Here is an 18,384-nt window from a genome sequence, read left to right as displayed (position 1 = left end):
CAAAACACGACTACAATGTTGTAAAAGGAGTACTAATCAGATGCAGTGGTGCAAAGTAACTAAGTACATTTACTCAAGTACTGTTCTTTTTGAAATAATTGTACTTTACTTGAGTTTTACATTTGATGCTACTTTCTACTTCTTGCTCACTATTACTACTAGGGAAGTATTGTTACTTCACTACATTTTTTTGACAACTATAATTACCAATTACCTTTCAGATCAAGATTTTACATTCAGAACATATGAGAAGATATGATGCATTATTGTAAGTGAAAATACATGTACTCAAGTACTGTACATAAGTACAATTTTGAGGCACTTGTATTTCAATTTATGTGCTACTTTATACTTCCACTCCACTACATTTCAGAGGGAAACATTCTGCTTTATACACTATTACTCCACTTTATCTGACAGCTGTAGTTACTAGTTACTCTGCACATTCAGATTTTTCTAAAACATATATGTTAATAAAATATGATGTATTGTTATTGATTAAACTACCTAACAGTATGAATCAGTTAATTGTAGCTTCATGTCCACACACACATACACAGTAATGCATCAATAATAATAAACCAATAATATAATATATAATAATATAACAATCACAGGGGCTATTGTGCTGCATTATGAGTACTTTTACTTTTGGTACTTTAAGTACATTTTGCTGATAATACTTTTACATTTATTTAAGTACGATTTTGAATGTAGGACTTTCACTTGTAATGGAGTATTTTTATATTGTGATGTAAAATATTTGAATACTTCATCCACCACTGATTAAAGACTCAGGGCAGTTGTCCTCTCTCCCTTTTTAGTAATCCAATAAAGTGAGCAAGTACAACAATAAATTCCATAATAATAATAACTATCTATGAATATAAAGCATTATGAGTACTTTTACTTTTAAAACTGTATTTTGAAAACAGGACTTAGTTGTAATGGATTACAACTAAGTCATCATTATTATTATTATTATTATAGTAGTCAGAGTGGTGTCCTTGATTCAGAATGTAAGAGGCTTTTCCACTCTAACAAGAAGTATTGTGGCATGTTCATTTTTAAACATATTGTGTCCTTACACAAAGTGTCAAGTATCAGTAGCTTCAGCTTGATCTGTATTACAAGAAGAAAGTTCCTTTTTTCTTGGAATAGAATCACTGCTGCACAAGGTTGATAAAATTACATTTTTTTATTGATTTACATCATATTTACACATTGTTTTACATGTAGTGACAGTCCAGCTTTAGAGAAGACAGCTATCAGTTGAAACCCTGAATTTCTCTACTGTGTTAAATAAACTGGGAAACAATCCACCAATGAACAATAACTTCAGAGTGTGATTCCAAAATGAGATAAATGCTTTTTGAAAAAAGTGACAGTATTGTATATTTTATGGATTGTAGGTAAAGTCCTGTGTATGCAAAATAATAACAATAAAAATTGAATCAACTATGCTGTGGTGATTATGAGTGATACTGATTTTCCAAACATGGGTGCATTACATTATGGATTAGAACCATAACAAACTTCATACTGACTAACTGAGCAGAAGGCAGGAGCCTGACGCCAGGTATTCTGGCAAATGCTAATGCTGCTATCAAGGAGGCTGTTGGCCTAGGGTCAGCTGGAAACTGAAGACCACTGCAGTGGTTTACTTTTCATCAACATCTCCAGCCAAGACATTGTCGAGTTCTGCTGGGTCAGACTCCCACTGTAAACTGTTGTCCAGGCAAAAAAACTTCTAGCTCAAACTTGGCAGGTCCATCGCTCAGCGGAGAGGACTGGAAATAATTGACTTTAAAGTCACTCAGGTTTAATTACTTGTTTGTTACAATATAAATAAGTCATTTATCTCGTCATTATAAAACATATACAGCGTAACATAAAAGTGCTTGCACTGTGTTTGTATTTACATTTCTGCGTGCGAGTGTGCATGCTATTGTTTTTTCTGTGTCTCAAAGTGTGTGTCAGTGATTTGCACATGTATGTGGTTTTACTATGTGCTATCTGAGGCGTTGCCGAGGTGTGATGTTGTCTATGATCCGCGGGCTGCAGTGGGTCATGTAGTGCAGAGCAGGGTCGGCGTAGTTGAAGGGCGGAGGGTTGTACTGCTCCTGTATGTAATCTGGCAACGAATGTGGCAGGCTGGAAGAAAACACACGAACCAATCAGAATGCAGAAGTAAACAAACAAATCAGGCAGAACACAGAGATGATGTAAAGTGGAAAACATTTAGAGAGATAAGTAATGTCTGTAGTCGGTCTTGCAGTCTTTGCACAGCATGTGAGGAGCTAACGTCTTTAATTTTCACAATGTGGGTCATGCTGTTCTGTAAAACTGTAAGTTATCCAGTCAAAAGTCTAATTTCTTTTACATTTTGTACCTTTCACAGTGAGTCCCTTGTTCTGATTAGCATTGTCGATAATTCCACATACAGTACACAATTATTTCAAGCAATTTATGGAAATGTTTGGAGGGGCAGCAGTTGTTGTGGAATACTCAGGGACTCATAAATATTCATGCAAACTCTAGCCTAGATATTCTGAGTGTTGAAAGATGCTGAAATCTGGGGCTAAAGCTGATTAAAAACATGAAACACACATCCCGAATTCCTCTCCAGACTCACTGTTGTCTGATCTGCAGTTCAGATGTTTTGGGATTGTATATCATTATGGTTGTTCTCTGTGCAAATATGTATATCCTTTCTGATAATGAGGTGTAACCTGGTATATCATGAACCATTCAGTGAATAAAAGACCAAAAGGAAATATACATAAAGAATTCTTGCAGATGATTCTTTGCAAATTTGCCTGTTGGTTTTGCAATAATTTAACCTCTTCAGCCTCATAAAACCTTTGTTTGGCCCTTGGTTAGAGCTAATCTTGAGACAAAGCAGTGTTCAAACTCTCTGAAGCATAGTCCAAATTGTAGTCAAGGATACTAGATCTTACATAAAATACTGATTTTGTATAATTTTACAAATATAATGCTGCAAAACAGTGAGGAAAACATTATACCTGCATGTGTAATGTTACTTAATGGAAAATTTAAAGGGAACATTGGAAAAATTAAATCCAACCATATCTGCTCCATCATATCGCATTTATCTGGGAACTTAAGTATCATTATATCATACCATATAATCCAAATATCTCTACCTCGCTGTCTTAATGAAAGGCAATAGCATAACCTTCTCCCTGGCTTTGCTCATTCACTCTAATCTAACAACATAATCCCACAATGCTGGCGCCAGCCGCGTCCATTATATCCATAGGGTCTAGTTTACTGATAGCAGAGAAAGCAGGCCAGTCATCAGGGGGATTATGTGTCTCCATGGCCCACTATCACCTGGCCCAGATGTCATACATCTGCACACACACGCTGGGGCCAAGGACACATGCACATTATGATGCACAAAGTCATGAACAGATACTCCGTAATGCACATCCACACACACATTTACATCTGAGATGTACTTGAGAGTGGATTTTCATGTAATGTGGCACGTTCAGATTTTTTATTAAAATCCTACAGTGATCTGATATCATTAGATGATTTATATTTATTTCAGAAATTACACTGTTTTGATGATGCTGTTTGAACCGTTTTTCTGTGAGGAAACAAAGCACCTCTAATCTGAATTATGGTGCTAATATCTCTTGATTTACCACAGGTGGATGTTTTAACTTATAATTACCTTGGTTTTCTGTCTATTCTATCTGCAAATCTTCCTCAGTGTTACCCAAGTGCAGTTTCATAACTCGGACCAAAGCTGGTAGTAGGAAGTGTTTTTGTTTAATATAGTAAGAGAGTGGGCAGTCCGTCCTCCAACTGAGAAGTTAAATACAAAGAAGAAGCTGCAGCAGCGTTACAGAGAACATGACTTAAATCCTTCAAGTTAATGTAGAGGATTGTTTCTGGGCAGACCTACTTGACTACTGTACCTTGAAACAGTGTGCAACTGTGCATATGTGTGTGTGTGTGTGTGTGTGTGTGTGTCCTGGTCCTTCTCTGCAGCAGCAGTATATTTTTTCATGACCTACAATGAACCCTGCCTCATCCTGCCCAAAGGAGTTGCTGACCCACCTAAAAACATTTTTTAAATATTTATTCATTCAGGTTTTTATACCCCATGATGGTCCAGTTATTGTTTTGTAGGTGTGTGGCTATAATTGTTTTAGAAAGACTGTAGTGATGCTGTAATGCTCACTACATACCAGACAAAACATGTCTAAAGACGGTTATTGGATGGATGAAAAGTGAATGAGCTGTTATCCTTACCACTAGTGAGTCAAAAAAAAACATTAAGGTGGGGCCAAAAGAAAAAGTCATGTTGATATCTAAATTAAAAGCCCTTATTCTCTGTAGAGTGCCCAGAGGCTCAGAGTTTCTGGCTGTCTTGGAGCCTTGAAGTGGGCTCCCCTGAGGACTCAGTTGCCATAGTTGTGTTGGGAGTTTACAGTGCTTATGCGGCCAATCAGATAGAAGTGACCCACGTAATAAAACATAGTTGTGTTATGAATAAATGTAGACAGATAACCATGCTAGGCACAGATGGAGGCTGTGTATTTAGCCTTATTTAGAAAAAAAAATTGACATTGACATTGGATTATATTGCAGGAGTGGTTTGAGAATTTTCTGTGGATGTTTTCGGTACAAAACTGGGCCACTGTACCACCATTCTAACCCAAAATGATCACAGCTGCAACTGTTTCAGAACCACCTATCAAGCCTACAACTGGGTTCGACAGAAGTAGTCCTTTATATATATTCTTTATCAGCACAAAGATCATTATAAGAAGCTTTGATGACATGTAACATGTCGTCAGCCGTCAGCCTTCAAAAACTTACAGATGTCAAACTCCCAATCCTCACATTCCAGTCAGTCATCTTATGTAATTTCTACTCAGTGTGTTTCTTGTGTTACTCACTCTCCAGTCACGGTCTTCTTGCAGCAGCAGAAACAGGCCAGCGTAGCCAGGAGGAGCAGCAGGAGCAGGGGGAGGCCGATGCCCAGGACCAGGCCCAGAACAAGGTCCAGCTCCTTATTGAGCACTTTGTCTCTATCTGCAAAGAGTTGAGTCAGATCAAGTCACGACAAACTGTTTTATAAAATTCTCTCAAACAAAAAGTCACATATTGCTTCACAGAATGAAATATGACACATGTTTACCAGTAATGGCAACACCATGTAATGATAAATCATGACCTTCAAAATGGCTAAAACATTATTTAGAGGCATGTCTGAAATACATTGAATTTCATAGCTTCAGCACTCAGTCTTATTACTGATTCTGACATTTTATTAGCTGTGGTGTCATTATTGTAACTGTGAAACGGATGTTAAGTATGCACAGATCCTCACCTATTATGCAAGACTGGGTGTTATCCACATCGGTTGTGCTGTTGCAAACACACTTGTAGCCTCCATACGTGTTGGTGCAGAGGGCAGGGTGGATGCACACCGCCTCCTTGGCCTTACACTCATCCAGATCTGTAGGTGTGGACAGTCCAACAGCAAGTGAGAGAGAGAGAAGTAGTCTTACCAACACTTTGCCATCATTAAAAATGCTACAGTATATTTTATACATTAAAATGACAATACCATGATAAACTTGAACCACTGTAGTATGTGAGATTACAGTTCCACAGTTTCTTATGAGTGAAACGCCGTAGTGCAATCTAATACAACAGCTCTGCCATTAATTCTATTTTTACAAAACTTCTGCATTTTCGGTTTTTGTTCACATTGTCAGAAAGGTGATAATTCCACTTTGTGTTTATTATTGAGGTCGTAGTAGGTGGTGGTGGTGTACTGGAGTGCATTATATTGAAAAGTGTTCCCTAATATTTTGTCCACCCCATTAACATACATGTCAACAGAAACTGAAAACGTATACACTTTGTAAAAGTAGAGATTTTATGGCAGAGCTCTTGTATTGGATTGCATTAGATAGCACATGTGTACCTAATAATGTGCTCCGTTTGAAATGGTAGTGTTTGCCAGACTTGCTAAGCTTAAAAACAATTATTATAATACGCCTTCAAAAAGGAAAAAAACAAAACATGAAATTAGTGGGAGTTTACCGTCAACTTCTACAGTACTGATGTCATAGTGCCTGCTAACTCTGGCCAGGTAGTCTCTGATGTACCAGTGGGGTGTGTCACTGGACACATTGATGCGATATTCATCCAAACCCAGAACGGAGCCCTGTCCTAGTTCCTTTTTACTGGCGTTGTAGAATTTGTTCTGGAAACCCAGGGACAGGATTTCCACCAGCTGAGGAAGATGGAGAAAGAAATGATCATTTATCAGTATAGCAATGTGTTAAATTAGCACAAAATGGTTGGAAGAGTAATATCATGACTGTAACATGTCACTAATTAATATTTTATTTGATGTTGCTGACATCCACACACACACAGACACAACAACACACCTGTCTGAGTCCATCATATCTGTTCTTCTTCCAGCTAACAGAGACGTTGAACACATTACACCCTGCAAACACACAACAGCAGCAACAGCTGTATGATGACCTCTTGTTACCATATATGGGCATGTTTCACCATGGTGACACCAGAGGCAGAGCCAAGCTATTATAATACAATGAAGCCATAGAAAGAACCATATGGGAACTTTTACCTGGAGGATTGGCAGAGTCACCTGCAGAGAAACACATCATTCAGAACTGCATTAATATACACTGGTGATGCACTGGACATATACACTCCTACACAAAGTAGCACTACATCAAGAGTTCCATTACATTGCATATTATCTGGTGTATCAGTGGTAAGATAATCATATTGATAAATTCAGTTATACTGGCTGATTAGACCTCTGCTCAGGTCAGGGACCAAACTGAGATTCTTGAGTTGAATATTAGTTATTATTATTTATGTTGATATTTCACTATGTTTCATTATTCTACATGTATCATGTTTAATTGAGGTGTACTCTGAGCAATTCCAGTCATATTTTATTTGTGTGTGTTGCAGATATGCACACAAGACCTATCGGTGATTTTACAAAACTTAACAAGAACTTTAAGGAAGGTAGATAGTACAAGTGACACTAGATTAATAATTTTAATAATTAATTTTTCTTTCATTTACAAGAGAGGTCAGTGTTAGCTGTGTGTGTGTGTGTGTGTTTGTATGTGTGTGTTAGATAAAAACATGCAAGGTTTACACTCTCTACCAAGTTCTGGATACTACAGGAGAATGGGATGCTGGGAATTATGTGAGGTCACTAAAAGCCATGCAATAAACATAATAGTGTAAGCTGTAGCACACTAACAAAATTATTGGGCAATATGTGGCAGATGTCAATCAAGCAATGTTTGTACATGCCCACCAATGCCACGATTATGTCATGTGAAAGTTCCTGTAATTACCAGTTACAGACTAGTAAATACTCATCACATCAAGAATAAAGTAAGTACCTGAAAACCAAGTAAAAATGGATGTCTCCTGTAATAAGCAAACCTTCACTGTAATTAAACTGAATGAATACAGGGCTATATTGACTATGCGCAGTATATTTTGAACCCTCACACGACCAACTCTGCAAGATGGTTGTATCCATCTTGAGTGTCCAATGTTGCGAAAACTCACAAGTCATAAACATGGCGATTTTTTTCCATCACTACCTTCCATATCATACAATTCGAATGCAGTGTAAGTCCTGAGGGGAGGTCTAATCAGTAAAAATAAGTGAAAACCCCTTGCAGAAGTAGTATGGCTATGTAGAGGCTGTCAATAAAATAATGAAATACATGAAATAATGAAGAAATGATGTACAACTTTCTGAGGGGCTGGAGGGCATTGGACTATAAAGAAAGACACAGTACTTTAATTTATAGCAGATAGACTAGAGTCATGACATGTGAGTCACGTGCACTTTAGCAACACTATATAAGGCGACACAACAATATTTTATTAGTGCAGTACAATAAAACAGAGGTGATATATTAAAGATAGATGTGACAAAACAAATAATGAATCAATGAGATAGATGTTACATTAAAAGAGCTCTCAGAAAGGCAAAAATATGGATATTTTAGCTGTTTGTGTGTGTGTGCTTATAAGGTATGTGAGGCTATTGTCTGTGAGCAAAAGAAGTAAACAAACCAAAAAATAGCAAAGATGGAAGAAAAGGCAGACAGAGAAGAGGAAGGGAAAAACAAACAAAATACAGATAAAGAATTAGGCCCATATTTACTGTATGATCTGTGAGTGTAGGCCTAACTAACACAAAAGTCCACTGCTGGCTAAATGATAGTGGAAATATATGACTCTGCACATACCACATCCATCAGTGTCCTTGGTGTTCTGGTATCTACAGGAGCAGTCGACAGAGCCTGGCTTGTTCTTACACTCAAACTTGGCATTGGGACAGGTTGAGATGTTCGCACACTCGTCTATATCTACAATACAGACAGAGACAGCTGTGCCGTTCAATTATTGTAAGTAAAGGTGTGATTATTCATACTGATGTGTCCGGTGTTCAGTACCTGTGCAGTTGCGTCCATCTCCGGTAAATCCAGGCTTACATTTGCAGGTGTAGTTTTGTTTCGTGCTGTAGCAGTTCGCATCTTTGTGGCAGGGGAAAGGGAAAGGAGGCATGCACATGTCTGAGATGGTACACAGGGAAACAAGAACAAGGTCAGTTATGGTATATGAGGTCAAACGTTTTGTCCGAACCTGATAATGTGACTGCACAAAGACAATCATCATCATTCATTTGCTACTGACCATGCTCAAAGCACTTGTATCCCTGTTTTCCCTCGGAGACAGTATTATCAGGGCACTCTCCACAGGTGAACTGGCTGGGCAGTGACCCGGACTGGCACTGCACCCCTCGGAAACATGGCTTGCCTTGACATACGTCTGCAGTGCTCCCACAGAACTTGCCGCTGAACCCCTGTGGGCACAGGCACCCCACCACCTGGGAGGATAAAAATTAACAGAAAGAAATACAGACTGACAGATACATTCAAAAGAGATGCTATATGAACCCAATTATTACAGTGACTGGCCTTTCTTCTTTCCATACCATTCCATAAATAGTTAGATTGGAGAATACATTTTTCCTACCTCCCCACAGGCCCCTGAATGCACCAACAAGGACACATTCGAAAAGCATTCCTAACTTGTTCCAAAGAGGGCTTAGTGCATGAAAAATGTTTACATTTATTTTGTCATGTAATGAATATAATACATTGGTACTTCTTGAATTTACTCCAGAATCCATGATAGCATGTAATGAAGAGAAGGGCTGTTGGGGTTTTTTATCATTATTATGCAAAACATATGCATCATTACAATTATAGATGTCATCCAGACATGTTTTAAGACATTAAAAAAAATACTCCTCTTTAAAAAATAATTTATGTCTAATATGATTTTTCCACAAAATTGTTTAATTACCTTAAAAGTTTAATTCTTAAAATTACATCTTCTCCTTGTCCCTCATTAAAAACCCCAGAAACACAAGATGTCTCCTACATCATTGTAAAGTCTATTCTCAGTGTTTGTGCACTGGAAGTTTCAAGTTTCCACATCACACTTGTCTAAGTTGAATACTGGACCATGATTGGATCCAAACTAGTTGTGATGTCACAAATCCTGTTCATACATGCCTTAAACTCAGATTTAAGAAGAGCACAGAGAAACCCAGCAGATGAATGTGAAAACAGGTTTCTAGTGTCAAACTCTGCACATACATCATTCTGCACAGTGAAGCTCAAACATCCAACTGTAGGAACAAGAAGAAAAACACATTTTTGAGTGGAGGGGCACTTTAACACAAAAAGGACTTAGGGTCTGCTCTGTACCTGCCTATTCCAATTCAGGATCCCCATCAGCACAAACAGCTATTTTCTTAAATGTCAAATGGAAGTGTGCATGTTAGGTGATGAATATGTGATAATAATGGAACTGTTGCAGTGAATGAGAGGATCAGCTAATCTGAAAAATTACCTGGAACTTTCCCTGCTGGTGATTTTCAGTGATGCTGTCATACTGGCAGGTTCCTCCGTTGAGGCAGTTGCAAACACGCAGGATGGGAGTGAACAGGGAGCTGGTGAGCTCGTCACTGACCTTGATGGTCAGCTGGACAGGCTGAGTAGTGAGAGGCGTCCATGTCAGGTAACCGTCACCTGGAGCAGAGAGCACAAAAATGGTCTAACAGTCCAGGTAAAGTCTGCACAACAGGAACTCATTCATTCATATATTGTACATAATAATACCAGGGGAACATTATGGGATACCAGAAAGGCTATACATTGTCTTTCTGAGGCCTACTAAAAAAGAAACATGTGACAATTACATGTTCATTTTAGAAATAACATTATTAACAACACTACTTCATACTTCAGTCTTTTGGGCTTTCTGTACACTTGTGCGTGTCTCTCTCTGTGTGACCCATCCGCTGACTCATGTCCCATCTGCTGAAAGACTGCACTGCTGGCTACAGCAACAGCCTCACCATCCCACTAACAAATGTCAACAGTAACGTCATCTGTATCAATGATGGAGGGCGGGGGGATGGAGTCTTTTGGTATGAAGATTTGAGGGAAAATGTATGTGTGAGTGTCTCACCACTGCCAATGGAAGCCCGTGGAGGTCTGGGGTAGAGCAGTGAATAGGTGATAGGGTCTCCATTAGGGTCCTGGGCAACAATCTGAATGTTGACAGTAGAGTTTACCTTACCATGGATCACTGTGGGCTCTGTCACTATGGGAGGCATGTTGCCTGCCACAACAGACAGAACAAATTAGTACAGGTCACTGATAAAAAGACAGCACTCAGTAACTAATTTAACCCTTGATTTAGGCAAGAGTAGTGATATGAATGTGGAGTGAAAAAAGTTATTCCTATCCAGGATAATCTTCCCAAAATACTGTAGCCAGCTTACCATAGATTAGAGCCAGATTTTGGTATTGCTTTTTGGCATCCAGAGTTGACAGGCCCAGGTCAGAGCTGCCGGACGCTAGGGTGTCATGGACACACTGCATGCTGCCTTTGCAGGTTCTCCTCAGGTCTTCCGCTGCAGCAGGACTGATGCTTTCCAGCAGGTCTTTAGAGGAGATAGGCTCCAGTGGAACCAGTGGAGGTTGAGAGAACAACAGGCTCTCTGGTACTGGGACTGCCCCTAGAGACACACACATGGGTATAGAGATGGATATGGGACAAGTGTAGCTGTGAAAAACACCCCATAAATTGTCTAGATAATGTCCATCATACAACATTGGGCTGTAGAATAATGGGAAGCCAACCTGGAACTGTTATTTTCGGCTAGTATTTTCAATAATTTTACTCTATGAGAAACCTGACTTACTAATTGTTGTTTTGGCATTTAGCCAACAAAATTCACAGGACATAGAGTCCAAAATTCCTATAGTGTCAGACATGAACACTGAAAACACAGCAGGTCATGTTTTGAACATAAAGATCTCCCATTCTGGTCTTTGGCAATCTGAACTCATGTATTCATTTTATGTATCACATGAATATGAACATCAAAGCACATTCTCAAACCTTCACTAACTGATTTTTTTGTCACTTGGGGGCAGCGCAACGACCTGTAAACACAACACTGACATATCATCATCCTATAAAGTTGATATGGTGAACATGTTAGCAAACAGTTGCATATTTACACATCTAGCAGACACAGAGCAACATTAGCAATCATTTAGAGTTGTGTTTCAGGCCACACGGCCAATGTAAGTGCAGCATTCTTCTTTTAGCTCCATTTTGGTTTTCACTAACTCCTGAGGGATATGACTCTCTAGCTGCTACTCTACTACGTTCACAAGCTTGTTGCTTACTTTGCCTGTTAGCTGTTTGGTGCTGGGCAGGTAGCATAAAATGGGTTTTTAGAGCTTTCTGACAGAAAAGAGCCACCTGTTGTTGCTGGAAATGGGTCAGAGTAGATCAAAACAGTGAGGTTGAAAGGCTGAAAGAAACAAATTGCTGAAAGACACTAAAATCCTCTGTAGAGCAGATAACTGCAGAGTCAGGTGAATTCTCTGTGGATCCTTCAGTACCACTGACGCCTTTCACATTACACATGATCCCTTGTTGATAACATTAAAAAAGGTTAGGACAGCTTTAAAAGCAGACCCATATAGAAGGATGCTACTTGTCAGTGTTGAAGAGAAGACTCTAGCTCAAGAACCTATCAAATCCACTGAATACTGCATCAGACTGGCAGCTACAGGTCGATCTGGGGGAGGCAACTCAGTGTCACTTGCAGTGACAGTGGATGGTGGAGGTCCAGGTATTAAGAGTTGATGCAACAGAGCAGCATTCAAAGGTAGATGACTCCATAAACCAGCCAGTAAGCCTGGCTATGAATCAGGAGGACTGATTGTGGTCTTTTTTGTTTCAAACACAATTAAATAGTATAAGTGTATTTGTCTGCTGTCCACTTACAGGACAGCCCAAAGTAATGCAGACTCTCCTCTGAAGGGGGGTTGAGGTCAGTTGAGGGGAGGAGCCTGCCGTCGGACATGAGGAAATCGTTAGAGCGGTTAGAAGTCCAGAGACCCATTAGCCCCACGGTGCGGTTGTAGAAGGTCTGAGGAACCTCCACCATGGCTGCCAGCTGACTGTGGCCTACAACTCGCCACGCCACCACATGGAGACCGCTGGCGTACACCGCTGCACAGCGATTCACTGACATACAGCGTACAGCAAAGTCCCTCTCCCCCATGTGCACGACACCTGAAAAACAGCATATTTGTCATATGATGAAGGCATTTGTATACAGCTATTATACATACTTGTCTAGGTGGGTTGGATTTGATAATACATTTATAACATTTTCTTAACCGTTATGTTACCCTAGGTACATTTCTCCTGACTGCATACAATGGGCCTTTCACATGCTTCTCCATTGTGGTGTTTCATACAAAAACAATAGTATGTAACAATAATAGTGTGTCAGAGTGTGTGTGGTTATAATTACCAATAGTGACTGGAACCTCAACATCATCCACAAAAACCTGCAGGCCTTCTCTTTTCTCGGCACATCTCCATTCGATCTGGAAATAATACGCAAATATTAGAGAGGGTTAAATTATTACTCTCAAATATTATCTGTTTCTTTTAGCTAGCTTAGGTTTTTCAGAGCATCATATACATCATATACTATCATATACTGTAGAGATCTGTGATCATCTAAACTGTAACAGGTATTTGTAAAAAAAAAAAAAGAAATCCTGTAAATTGATAGGAATATCTCTCCCAATATCTCTGACCAATAGAGAGGATTACAGTACAGACGTTCATTTAAATATTCATACTCTCTGTATTGCTTTCTTGAAGGAATCAAAATGCGCCCATTCGCTTTCTTTCCAAGAGTGAAATCTGCTATAATTGATTTTTTTGCCACTTGGGGGCAGCAGGAACAAGCAGAAAACACAACATTTGACACATCCAGCAGATATGGAGCAATATTAGCAGTCATTAGTAGTCTTGTTTGCTCGTTTGCGTTAGCTCTGTTTTGTTCTCCAACTCCTGGGAGAAATATCTGGCTCTTTAGCTTTGAAATGCTGCACCACTTTTACCAGCTAGTCGTTAACTTTGTCTGCCATTTTGTGCTGGGCAGGTAGCATACAGCAGTTTTTAGAGCTTTTTTAACTCTAAATAGCTGTCCAAAAGCAACTCTGATGGACTGAAAAGCTCTGTGAAGGTAACTGAAGAGTCTTGTGATAATTGTCTGTGGGTTTGTCAATACAATCAACCACTATCATAATGATATAACCACTTTAAGTAGGAGGTAATTAACTTGGTATAAAGACTGGAAGCATGGGGAAGCTAGCCTGGCTCTTTCCAAAGTTCATACACCAGTATCTCTTTGAGCCAAAACACATCGTATATCCTTGTTTTAATCCATAAATTCTGAAATGTAAAAACAAAATGTATGGTTTTAGGGACAGCTATGTGCTGTAACTATTTCTTGACAAACAACGGCCCATGAGTCCAACACTTCTGTGTAGCATTTGTGCAGGTCGCCAGATATAGTCATGAGCACAAGTTTTAGTGGGTCTCTGAACAGGTTCAGTGGTACCAAACCTGGCAACCTCATGGTGATGATAAGACTTGAGATGAAAAAGTGTATGTGAGATATAATGTGTTAAATTTAGATTTAGATGTGCTAAAAGACTGACCTTTGAGGTTCGAATTTCACAAAAATGAATTATTCCTTTAATACACATAAACTGTCTCTCTCTCTTTGTAAGATACATACACGCCCACACACACACTGACCTTGCCGATGCCCTGGTGGAACGCAGCCATACGCACCACCACTGGGACCTCAATGATCCCCTTTGCGTCTGTGTATAGCTTTTCAGTCTGCCCTTGCAGGGTGAAGATATTAGAGCCTGTGTTGGAGGATAGGCGCACTATCACAAACTCCCCCAGGGCCTTGAAGGAGTACTCCGTCCCATCGAAGGTGATGAAATGGAGGCTTCCATACACCATTGCTGCATTGGAAACATGGACAGAATTTTAATCTATCATACTTTAGTCAGCTGTGTCTAAAGGTAGTCTAAATTTTCTTGCAAAGATGGAAGATGCGATGAAGAAACAAGTTCATTGTACCCTAAAAGGTGCAAAGTGTGCTATGGTATATGTCTGAACATACATCAGAGAAAATTAAGTGTCATTCTTCTCAGACTGAAGAAAAGCTACATTTGATTATTTTAATATGACTGCTGACCATCAACTGGTTGTATACACAAGTATAACTTAAACAATGTAAACATTTCTGCTGCTTGTCTATTTTTTTGCTGGTTTTAACTTGCTTGTGTTTACTTGGAAAGAGTCCCTCACCTACACCCTGTGTCACCTTCTTAGCTGGGGTGCAGCCGCCAGGACCGGCCCAGCTGTAACCCTGGCAACGGTCCAGGGGCCTCTTGTTGAGGTAAAGGTGGCATAGAGGAGACTCAATGCAACACCATTGAAATGGCAGGAGATCTTCATCTGGAGAGAAAAGTTTATTAAACACAAAATTCAGTAATTAATGGGTAATACTCCTGAAATTTGTATGTAGGAATGATTGAATTCCTATGCATTAATCGCTACAGTGTTGAAGGGTGCAAGGGTACAAAGAAACTTAGTCTTGTCTTGACTACAACTTGATTTGCGCCGTCATGGCTTTTGCAAGACCCCCTTTGGAGCAGGTATTGACTTTGATTCAATACTGTCTTAAAAACCCTGGATAAGATCATCCCCTACTGACTAAGAACAATTTAAATATATTAGATATTACAGACCATCAGGAGTTGGGGATTGCTGACCAAAGAAGACAGAATCACATGTATTACCGATATGCTTTTGTGTGCTGTGTCCGTAGAAGTAGCGTTCATTGTACCCAGCCAGCAGAGGCCCCTCAGGTTCGTACACACACCTCTTCCCCGAACCATGTTTGTTTGCAAGAGTTGACTGGAAGGTGTGCCCCTCAACACCACCCCAGCGCTGACCCCTCAGCATCTTCACTCTTGAACCTGGATCAGTGGTATCCTGCAAGATGGACAGGTCCTCCAGAGCCTGAGTGCGGGTACAGGGACATGAGGACAGCCCCTTTGTCCAGTCAGTGGGATCAGGCTCCTTCATCGCCCATGCCTGGCACATGATTTTGGGATCCATGTCTGACTCTGTTGATCCTGTTAAATTATACACCAGCTGGCCTATCTTTCCCAAGGTCCCTTTCACCTCCTGGGGCCTGTATCTACCCCCAGGGCCGAATAGGTTTCCTGGGGGAACAGTGGGCTCCTTGTGGAAGTTTTTTCCATCTGTATAGCCGATGATAGCGTCGTGGTATTGCCTCTGGCCAGGACCCCAGAGCATCTCACCGTATCGCAGGAGGGCAAAGGAGCGTGCTCCATCTGTGGTCAGGATACACTGGAAAGTGTTAGTCTGAAATGAACAAAAATGAATAAAAAAAGAAATTGATTAATTTAATTAAATTGAATTAATTTAATAAATGATTAATTATGTTTTACAGTTTTCCTATTGTTTACCAACATTATATAACCTAGTATATCACTGACTAACACTAAATGGGAACACAATTCCCACAGTACAGGAACAACAGGACAAGACACTTTTAGTAAAATGGCCTCAAGGTGGCACCAAAGTAAAAAAAAAAATAGCATGAGTGTTGCAGGGATTATGGCTGAATATCTAGGCCTGTATTTATAAAATGGTTAAAAATGAAATTTTACATTTAAGTGAAAGATAAAGGTAAAAATCCTTCATTTTTACTCTACTCACAAACTTAAGAATAATAATGAAAAACAAAATCAATGAAAACTTAAAGAATAAATTGGTTAAGAGTAGATGTTAGAAAATTGCAGTACAGAGACAAAGTTCAGCATACACCTTGTGAGACATGTTTTTGAGGGACTGTACAATAAATCATTGATCATCTTTTTGTTTCCATTTTAGCCAATTTCCTAATATTTCATCCCTATTTATACCTTCATGTATTATAAATACATTGTTGTTCATTTCACATATTAGTTGTGACTGCAGATATTTAGGATTTCACACAAATAACCTTTAAATTAAAATGACATGTCTTTGCAGATTTTTTTCAAAGAATCAACAATATGGCGTACTGTATGTAGGATAAATCTTTGTCTCTGATTTCCTGTTCCTGTATTGAGTATACATGTGATTAATCATGTGATCACTTCAAGTTGCTCTTAAAGGTCACTTCCACACTGTTGCTCGGTTGCTTGATAATTGTGTCTTATTCTTCACATTCGAAGAGTGAAGAATATTTTACCCCAACTTGGGTCTTAAGAGCATTGTCAGGTGTAATTCTTAGAAGTTTGATAAATATGGGCCCTGCTTTCTTTGAGCTGATGGTTAAAGGGCTCACATTGCACATAACAATAGCATTTAAAGTAGGACAAACCTGCAAACAAACAGAAACACTCCCCGGTGGTGTGTAGAAACTGAGAATGTGAATTATGCCATGCAGGACATGCATATTTACTAAGTTACAAGTATGTAAATAACTTACATAACATTGTTGAAAAAAAGACAAAAAACTAATTTTAAAAATGTTTTGTGGTTTTTAAGGATTGATAATGCAGAAAAAAAGACTAGTCATTTCCAGGAAATAAAACCTAAACTTAAAGCTATAGTAAAAACCACTGCATCAAGCAGACCAGTGCGAGAATCATGCCCATGAAGCATTACTTTACAAGAAACGTTATTGATGAAGAATGTTTTATTTAGGGAAGTACCCTGGAACTAATTTTGTTTGCAACTTTGCATCAGAAATTTTAAAAGAGAAATCAGACCAGAAAAATAAGATACATTCTCAGTGTTTTTCAGTCTCTACATAGGAGTGTTTTCATGATTCAAAAAATCTCTTTACCTCTGAGAAATTGATTTTCTGGTAAGAGACTGGCATCACATGGTCCCAGGTGATCTTGAGGATCCAGGCAGGGGTAAAAGCAGGCTTGCCTCTCCGCTCCTCAAATTTTGTCACTTCATCTGCTGTACGATTAAAAACTATCTGGGAGTAAACATCTGACATATCCAGCTTATGGTATTCCTTGAAAAAGAAAAAAGAAAAGAAAGAAGATACAACACAAGTTGCAGCAGCAAGCCAATACATAATTAGATATGACAAACCCCCGTCTCATTTCAACCCCAGTCTGACCCTTGACCCTTCATGACATCTAACCTGATAGAGCAACCGTCCGTCCCCTTGGGTGAGGTCAGCATCATCCCAGAAAACCGCCAACAGAGTCACATTCATGTTGTTGGGGAACCCACTGGATAAAGGAGCTGGAAGCAGGTACTGCTCATTCTCAGCAGCAGATTGAAACTGGACAAGGCCATTATCAGAGAACTGAGAACAAAAAAGAGAGACACAAATTCACAAGAGATGTAACTAAAGAGGTTGACTTTGGTATTTTCTGTCATAAAATCTTAACTAACCTATATTTAATTGTAATTTCATTTTGTCATTTATTCTCTGGCTAATGCTGTGCTGCCTTTTACACATCGTAGATTGTAGTAAGCCATGTACAGTATGTTTATTTATACCACACCCATGAAAGTTATACTGTATTCTGTCATATTCTCGTCATGTTTTCAGTCCTGTTTAAAAATATTTAAGATCTAACATTAAAAGTTAGATCAGGAGATCAGAGATCAGATTAATTTTTGGTGAAGATCCAGGATTTTTGTTTAAGGATTTCCCAATATTGTGAGATATGATTTTTGGATCCAGATGCAAACATTTCTTAATAGTGTCCATTAATTAAAAATTTCAGAGGATTGTTTAGTAGATAAATGCACTTAGAAACTCACATAAACCCTGTCATACAG

At 39.1% G+C, this 18,384-nt stretch overlaps 1 protein-coding gene across 1 annotated transcript; it reads right to left on the bottom strand.

Annotated features, from left to right (window-relative positions):
- Positions 1–1,168: 1,168 nt before the first annotated feature.
- si:ch73-105b23.6 (mucin-4) lies at positions 1,169–18,132 on the bottom strand. Its single transcript, XM_044373423.1, has 20 exons — positions 18,100–18,132; positions 17,735–17,902; positions 17,423–17,602; positions 15,357–15,948; positions 14,863–15,012; positions 14,296–14,513; positions 12,992–13,067; positions 12,457–12,747; positions 10,934–11,170; positions 10,618–10,770; positions 9,997–10,175; positions 8,770–8,962; positions 8,529–8,648; positions 8,322–8,441; positions 6,656–6,676; positions 6,450–6,511; positions 6,097–6,289; positions 5,375–5,503; positions 4,941–5,076; positions 1,169–2,154 (listed from the first exon to the last, which is right to left on the bottom strand). Exons 1-20 carry the CDS (start codon positions 18,130–18,132, stop codon positions 2,013–2,015), a joined length of 3,393 nt encoding a protein of 1,130 aa, XP_044229358.1. The 3' UTR covers positions 1,169–2,012.
- Between the last annotated feature and the right edge of the window lie 252 nt (positions 18,133–18,384).

The sequence above is a fragment of the Thunnus albacares genome, chromosome 14, assembly GCF_914725855.1.
Source record: "Thunnus albacares chromosome 14, fThuAlb1.1, whole genome shotgun sequence".
In the NCBI taxonomy this organism is placed as follows: domain Eukaryota; kingdom Metazoa; phylum Chordata; class Actinopteri; order Scombriformes; family Scombridae; genus Thunnus; species Thunnus albacares.
This window is presented reverse-complemented; position numbering and strand designations above follow the sequence as displayed.

Excerpts from the sequence above, each read along its gene's own strand:
- si:ch73-105b23.6 (XM_044373423.1), bottom strand. The coding sequence starts at position 18,132 with ATGACAGAATACAGTATAACTTTCATGGGTGTG. Across the intron at positions 17,903-18,099 it reads GTATAACTTTCATGGGTGTG|TTCTCTGATAATGGCCTTGT; the intron begins GTATAAATAAAC and ends TTTTGTTCTCAG. Across the intron at positions 15,949-17,422 it reads AGAAAATCAATTTCTCAGAG|ACTAACACTTTCCAGTGTAT; the intron begins GTAAAGAGATTT and ends TGTTCATTTCAG.